At 32.8% G+C, this 8,795-nt stretch overlaps 1 protein-coding gene across 1 annotated transcript in view; it reads left to right on the forward strand.

The window, feature by feature from the left end:
- The window catches only part of LOC118801191 (immunoglobulin superfamily member 1-like), a 105,329-nt gene that overhangs the window by 68,564 nt on the left and 27,970 nt on the right, over nucleotides 1–8,795 (forward strand). Inside the window, exons 7-12 of the mRNA XM_036561365.1 lie at nucleotides 1,156–1,428; nucleotides 1,739–2,035; nucleotides 3,634–3,906; nucleotides 4,215–4,511; nucleotides 6,788–7,060; nucleotides 7,371–7,667. Coding sequence (XP_036417258.1) covers nucleotides 1,156–1,428; nucleotides 1,739–2,035; nucleotides 3,634–3,906; nucleotides 4,215–4,511; nucleotides 6,788–7,060; nucleotides 7,371–7,667 — 1,710 coding nt within the window. The remainder of the gene's footprint in view (nucleotides 1–1,155; nucleotides 1,429–1,738; nucleotides 2,036–3,633; nucleotides 3,907–4,214; nucleotides 4,512–6,787; nucleotides 7,061–7,370; nucleotides 7,668–8,795) is intronic.

Raw genomic sequence — 8,795 nt, forward strand, 5'->3', positions numbered from 1 at the left:
GAAGACACACTTTGCTGAGTCTTTGTTCCAGAGTTCTGGCAAACAGAACGGCCGGTAATCTCGGGTAGAAGCTCTAAGAGAATTTCTCTCGAGCATCTTTTCTCTTTGTCACTTCTCGAGCCTATCCCCCCTTCTCGAGTTGAGTCCTTCTTCCTTTAAAAAAAAAGTTTGCAAAGACAACTTTGCCCCTTTCTCCTTTTCGTTCTCCTTCGTGCATTCTTTTCTGTTGGGAAAGTGGTTTTTCAGTTATCACTTCCTCAGTGTTTGAGAGAACCAGTCTTTCCCCTGGCGTCCTTTGTTTTGTTCCCGCCCAATCCTTAGTAGGTGGGCTTTCATACTTCGTTTTGTTTTCCACCCGTTTTCGGCGTTCCCTTTTAAGGCGAACCCTTCGTGCACCACGTGACACGGCCTCTATAGTGGTAGAGCGCCGGTTTATTAACGCGGCGGCGTGGGTTCGAGCCCCGGCATCCGCGGTTTAATATATAATTTTAATAATAACTTCCAGTCGCATAGAAGCTTAGCGTTTGGGTGCTGCCTTCCAAAACCATGTGGTGGCTCACCGGTTGGCTTCTGAAATACCAACCAGACGGCCTTGGTTCTAATCCCACCTCTGGCAAACCGCCACATTACATACAGCAGAATCTCAAACAGCGGCTAAGATTAATGCTGTTACTTTGAGACCCTTAATGTAGTTATCAAACAACGTATACTGTATTTTCTCATTTATCACTGTATCACTATCATTGATTACTGTGTAAATCTGTAAAAATGTGATTAATGAAAAAACATTCATGTTGAGTCTCTGATTGCTGATCATTTATTTCAGTTACAACTAAAATACAGTGTGTGGTGCTGCTCTTTCAGTTACACCACTTATGAAGATGACTTTAGCACCTGCAGTACATCTGAAAGCAGCCGTACCAGTCTAAAGCTGTACTGGGCCTCGTGCACTTCAGGAGTTTATTTTTAAAGCAACATTACTAGTAATAAATGAATACATTTATCTAAGAAAAAGATCTTTTAGTGCAGTGAACAGTGTGGAGATGTGTTCTGTGTGCTACTGTTTAAAAAAAATCATTCCTTAATTTGTGTATAGATATGAAAAAACTAAATCAGAATGAATTGTTCTGAGTTTATTTTATTTTGTTTTCACAGAGAGACCAAAAGCTGTGTTGTCCATACAGCCTGATGAAGAGGTGTTTATAGGAGAGACCGTCACTCTCAGATGTGTCATACAGGGAGAAGGTGTCTCTAACTGGCAGTACCGCTGGTTTAAAGATGATTCAGACACTCCTGTCAGTAATGAACAGCAGTACAGTATCAGCTCTGTTACAGAGTCTCACAGAGGAAAATACACCTGTAGAGGAACAGAGAGAGGAACATCACGCTACTCACACACCAGTGATGCTGTTACACTGACTGTATCAGGTGAGTGTGATCATCTCTTCAGTGTTCATTAACCTCAGTATCACAGCAACACAGATGAGACCAGATGTTTGGTTTATTTATTTATTTTTCATTAACGCAGTGGTTCTTAACTCTGTTCCTGGAGAACCCCTGCTCTGACTGATCCATCTACTCAACTAATTAACAAGCCCTTAGTGAGCTGAAGAGTGTAAACAGGAAAACACCAAATTGTGCAGAGCAGGAGGCATCAAACACCCAGACTGGAAACTTGCATTATTGGAATTGACTCCAAATACTCTGAATCTGCACTGCTGTTCTCTTCTTTCTGTAGATCTACCCAAATCTACACTGACAGTAAAACCAGAGAGTCCTGTGTTCAGTGGAGAGTCAGTCACTCTGAAGTGTGAGATTAACACTTATGATGGATGGACGTATCAGTGGTATGAACAGGATACATGGAGTAGATGGACTCCAGTGTCTCGGTCTGTGTATTACACTGTAAACAGAGACTCTCTCACCATCAGAGAAGATGCTGTGATTAATGGAGATCAGTATCAGTGTATAGGAGTGCGACATTACAGACCAACATTATCACAGTACAGTAACTCTGTTACACTCACTGTAAAGGGTGAGTTCATGACTATGTTTTACATTTTTGTAAAGTAGATTGCCATTACCAACATCATACATTGTTTTAAAAACGGATGTTAGTCAATATTGTGTTCATGTAATGCATGTAGGGTTTACTTTTATGTTCATGTCATAGTACTACTAATAATAATGTAATAACAACAAAACAACAACAACAACAACAATAATAGTCGTCATAATAACATAATAACATAATAATAATGTTTTTTAATTATTATTATTATTATTATTATCATTATTATAGTGTTGTTGTTATTGTATGTTATGTTATTGTTATTTTATTATATTATTATTATTATTATTATTATTTATTTTGTTTGTTTTATGTTACTTCATATAAGCACATGGCTCTTGACTGTTACAGTAATGATTAATCTTTTCACATTTCCCATTAACTTCATTCATTAGTTTTCCTTCAGCTCATGTTCGTGGTTGGTTAACAGATTAGTTCATATTAATTGTTATATTAGTACATCTTATTTACTATTTTAGTTAATGTCAGTTACCATATTACTACATATTACTTATTAAATCTTAATATATTCATTATTGTTGATTACCATATTATAGTTTTTATATTGGTGGATCTTTATTACTATATTAGTTATTTTTAGTTATTATGTTTGTAAGTCTTAATTACTATTTTAGTTGATGTTATTTACTACGTTATATTAATTAATATTAGCTATGAAATTAATGTTAATTGCCATATTAATTCATATTTATTTTATAAGTGAATTTTAATTACTATATTAATAATTATTAGTATTATATTAGTAAATCTTCAATTAAATGCATTAGTTAATAATAGTTACGATTTTAGTTAATCTTAGTTTCTTCATTTGCTAACATTAGTTACCATTTTAGTTCAAATAAATTATTATATTTTTTATTTTAGTTACTTTATTAGTTAATCTTAGTTACTTCATCAGTTCACATTAGTTACCATATTAGTTTATAAAACTTAATATATTTATTGATTTTGGTAACTTTACAATTTATTCTTAGTACATCAGTTAATCTTATTTGCTATATTGATTAGTCATATTTACTATATTATTTCATTTTAGTTACTGAATTATTCAACTATTCTGCACTGTTAGAAATAAAGGTTGAGTGCAGGTACTTCAGGTTTTTCATTCATCAAGGTACAAACAATGTGAATATACCTCAATGGTTAATGAAAAAGAAAAGTACTATAACGAAACATTCATGTTGAGTCTCTGATTGCTGATCATTTATTTCAGTTACAACTAAAATACAGTGTGTGGTGCTGCTCTTTCAGTTACACCACTTATGAAGATGACTTTAGCACCTGCAGTACATCTGAAAGCAGCTGTACCAGTCTAAAGCTGTACTGGGCCTCGTGCACTTCAGGAGTTTATTTTTAAAGCAACATTACTAGTAATAAATGAATACATTTATCTAAGAAAACAATCTTTAGTGCACTGAACAGTGTGGAGATGTGTTCTGTGTGCTACTGTTTAAAAAAATCCTTCCTTAATTTGTGTATAGATATGAAAAAAACTAAATCAGAATGAATTGTTCTGAGTTTATTTTATTTTGTTTTCACAGAGAGACCAAAAGCTGTGTTGTCCATAAAGCCTGATGAACAGGTGTTTATAGGAGAGACCGTCACTCTCAGATGTGTCATACAGGGAGAAGGTGTCTCTAACTGGCAGTACAGCTGGTTTAAAGATGATTCAGACACTCCTGTCAGTAATGAACAGCAGTACAGTATCAGCTCTGTTACAGAGTCTCACAGAGGAAAATACACCTGTAGAGGAACAGAGAGAGGAACATCACGCTACTCACACACCAGTGATGCTGTTACACTGACTGTATCAGGTGAGTGTGATCATCTCTTCAGTGTTCATTAACCTCAGTATCACAGCAACACAGATGAGACCAGATGTTTGGTTTATTTATTTATTTTTCATTAACGCAGTGGTTCTTAACTGTTCCTGGAGAACCCCTGCTCTGACTGATCCATCTACTCAACTAATTAACAAGCCCTTAGTGAGCTGAAGAGTGTAAACAGGAAAACACCAAATTGTGCAGAGCAGGAGGCATCAAACACCCAGACTGGAAACTTGCATTATTGGAATTGACTCCAAATACTCTGAATCTGCACTGCTGTTCTCTTCTTTCTGTAGATCTACCCAAATCTACACTGACAGTAAAACCAGAGAGTCCTGTGTTCAGTGGAGAGTCAGTCACTCTGAAGTGTGAGATTAACACTTATGATGGATGGACGTATCAGTGGTATGAACAGGATACATGGAGTAGACGGACTCCAGTGTCTCGGTCTGTGTTTTACACTGTAAACAAAGACACTCTCACCATCAGAGAAGATGCTGTGATTAATGGAGATCAGTATCAGTGTATAGGAGTGCGACATTACAGACCAACATTATCACAGTACAGTAACTCTGTTACACTCACTGTAAAGGGTGAGTTCATAACTATATTTTACATTTTTGTAAAGTAGATTGCCATTACCAACATCATACATTGTTTTAAAAACGGATGTTAGTCAATATTGTGTTCATGTAATGCATGTAGGGTTTACTTTTATGTTCATGTCATAGTACTACTAATAATAATGTAATAACAACAAAACAACAACAACCAACAACAATAATAGTCATAATAATAATAATAATAATAATAATAATGATAATAATAATGTTATTATTATTATTATTATTATTTATTTTGTTTTTTATGTTACTTCATATAAGCACATGGCTCTTGACTGTTACAGTAATGATTAATCTTTTCACATTTCCCATTAACTTCATTCATTAGTTTTCCTTCAGCTCATGTTCGTCGTTAGTTAACAGATTAGTTCATATTAGTTATTATGAGTACATCTTAATTACTATTTTAGTTAATGTCAGTTACCATATTACTACATATTACTTATTAAATCTTAATATATTTATTATTGTTCATTACCATATTATGTCATATTAGTTTTTATATTGGTGGATCTTTATTACTATATTAGTTATTTTTAGTTATTATATTTAAGTCTTAATTACTATTTTAGTTGATGTTACTGCATTATATTAATTAATATTAACTATGAAATTAGTTCATGTTAATTGCCATATTAATTCATATTTATTTTATTAGTGAATTCTGATTACTAGTTATTATATTAGTAAATCTAGTTAATGCATTAGTTAATAATGATTACAATTTTAGTTAATCTTAGTTTCTTCATTTGTTAACATTAGTTACCGCATTAGTTCATATGTTAGATTTTTTGATCTTAGTTATTTTATTAGTTAATCTTAGTACATCAGTTAATCTTATTTACTATATTGATTAGTCATATTTACTATATTATTTCATTTTAGTTACTGTGTTAGTTCAACTATTCTGCACTGTTAGAAATAAAGGTTGAGTGCAGGTACTTCAGGTTTTTCATTCATCAAGGTACAAACAATGTGAATATACCTCAAAGGTACAACAGTGGTTTTACTGTCGAATTGTGTACCTGAAATAAGTTTGTCTCAGGTGAAAAGTACATATTTGTACCTTTTCAAAACCTAATGTTATAAACCAGAACAATAAGATAAAAAGCCTGGAGACGAGACGGGGTGGGCGAAGACAGTACAACTTAGAAAATATAATTTCAATGAGTGACAAGAGGGGTACTGCCCCAGTGACAGGTTCACACCTTTTTTTTCTGAGAGTGTGTAAATGTGATTCATTTGACATTTACTGTGAGGACAAATACTTCCTTCTCATATTCTCTTATTAGTAATAAACACGAAGTTATTTGTTACAAGTAATTCATATGTTGGTTTATGATTTTTGCACACAGTTACTGGGTTACTAAGGACCTGTATTGTAAAGTTTTGTCATCGGTAGATTAATTAACAGATGACTAATGAGACTAGACTCATAATTGCTAATTAGTTCTCATGCCATTTGTTTATATGAGTAAACACCTTTTCTGTTCATTATCAGTGTAATAAGCTGCAGTTAGTACACAGTCAGTAGACAGTTAATGAGTATAACTAAATTATCAGTCTTATCAACAGTGCACTCATTTAAATTTGACTAAAAACTTAGTCACTAAGTAATAACTAACGCTTAAAGAACACACACACACACATCATCTAAACTGCTTATCCTTCTGGGTCGCGGTGGGGTGCTGGAGCACTTAATGAACAGTTAATCAATATATAAATAATGAGTGATTAATTGCATTAATTGCATACATAATCTTTACGTTGAGTACCTTGTTGTAGTTATCAAACAGTGTATACTGTATTTTCTCATTTATCACTGTATCACTATCATTGATTACTGTGTAAATCTGTAAAAATGTGATTAATGAAAAAACATTCATGCTGATTCTCTGATTGCTGATCATTTATTTCAGTTACAACTAAAATACAGTGTGTGGTGCTGCTCTTTCAGTTACACCACTTATGAAGATGACTTTAGCACCTGCAGTACATCTGAAAGCAGCCGTACCAGTCTAAAGCTGTACTGGGCCTCGTGCACTTCAGGAGTTTATTTTTAAAGCAACATTACTAGTAATAAATGAATACATTTATCTAAGAAAACAATCTTTAGTGCACTGAACAGTGTGGAGATGTGTTCTGTGTGCTACTGTTTAAAAAAATCCTTCCTTAATTTGTGTATAGATATGAAAAAACTAAATCAGAATGAATTGTTCTGAGTTTATTTTATTTTGTTTTCACAGAGAGACCAAAAGCTGTGTTGTCCATACAACCTGATGAACAGGTGTTTATAGGAGAGACTGTCACTCTCAGATGTGTCATACAGGGAGAAGGTGTCTCTAACTGGCAGTACAGCTGGTTTAAAGATGATTCAGACACTCCTGTCAGTAATGAACAGCAGTACAGTATCAGCTCTGTTACAGAGTCTCACAGAGGAAAATACACCTGTAGAGGAACAGAGAGAGGAACATCACGCTACTCACACACCAGTGATGCTGTTACACTGACTGTATCAGGTGAGTGTGATCATCTCTTCAGTGTTCATTAACCTCAGTATCACAGCAACACAGATGAGACCAGATGTTTGGTTTATTTATTTATTTTTCATTAACGCAGTGGTTCTTAACTCTGTTCCTGGAGAACCCCTGCTCTGACTGATCCATCTACTCAACTAATTAACAAGCCCTTAGTGAGCTGAAGAGTGTAAACAGGAAAACACCAAATTGTGCAGAGCAGGAGGCATCAGACACCCAGACTGGAAACTTGCATTATTGGAATTGACTCCAAATACTCTGAATCTGCACTGCTGTTCTCTTCTTTCTGTAGATCTACCCAAATCTACACTGACAGTAAAACCAGAGAGTCCTGTGTTCAGAGGAGAGTCAGTCACTCTGAAGTGTGAGATTATCACTTATGATGGATGGACGTATCAGTGGTATAAACAGGATACATGGAGTAGATGGACTCCAGTGTCTCGGTCTGTGTATTACACTGTAAACAGAGACTCTCTCACCATCAGAGAAGATGCTGTGAATAATGGAGATCAGTATCAGTGTATAGGAGTGCGACATTACAGACCAACATCATCACAATACAGTAACTCTGTTACACTCACTGTAAAGGGTGAGTTCATAACTATATTTTACATTTTTGTAAAGTAGATTGCCATTACCAACATCATACATTGTTTTAAAAACGGATGTTAGTCAATATTGTGTTCATGTAATGCATGTAGGGTTTACTTTTATGTTCATGTCATAGTACTACTAATAATAATGTAATAACAACAAAACAACAACAACCAACAACAACAATAATAGTCGTCATAATAACTATAATAATAATAATAATAATAATAATAATAATAATAATAAAAATAATAATAATTGTTTTTTAATTATTATTATTATTATTATTATTATTATTATTATTATTATAGTTGTTGTTGTTGTTGTTGTTGTTATCGTTGTTGTTGTTGTTATCATCGTTGTTGTTGTTATCGTTGTTGTTGTTGTTGTTGTTATTATTATTATTATTATTATTATTTATTTTGTTTTTTATGTTACTTCACATAAGCACATGGCTCTTGACTGTTACAGTAATGATTAATCTTTTCACATTTCCCATTAACTTCATTCATTAGTTTTCCTTCAGCTCATGTTCGTCGTTAGTTAACAGATTAGTTCATATTAGTTATTATGAGTACATCTTAATTACTATTTTAGTTAATGTCAGTTACCATATTACTACATATTACTTATTAAATCTTAATATATTTATTATTGTTCATTACCATATTATGTCATATTAGTTTTTATATTGGTGGATCTTTATTACTATATTAGTTATTTTTAGTTATTATATTTAAGTCTTAATTACTATTTTAGTTGATGTTACTGCATTATATTAATTAATATTAACTATGAAATTAGTTCATGTTAATTGCCATATTAATTCATATTTATTTTATTAGTGAATTCTGATTACTAGTTATTATATTAGTAAATCTAGTTAATGCATTAGTTAATAATGATTAAAATTTTAGTTAATCTTAGTTTCTTCATTTGTTAACATTAGTTACCGTACTAGTTCATATGTTATATTTTTTGATCTTAGTTATTTTATTAGTTAATCTTAGTACATCAGTTAATCTTATTTACTATATTGATTAGTCATATTTACTATATTATTTCATTTTAGTTACTGTGTTAGTTCAACTATTCTGCACTGTTAGAAATAAAGGTTGAGTGC

This window comes from Colossoma macropomum, unplaced genomic scaffold (assembly GCF_904425465.1).
Source record: "Colossoma macropomum unplaced genomic scaffold, Colossoma_macropomum, whole genome shotgun sequence".
NCBI classification, from domain to species: domain Eukaryota; kingdom Metazoa; phylum Chordata; class Actinopteri; order Characiformes; family Serrasalmidae; genus Colossoma; species Colossoma macropomum.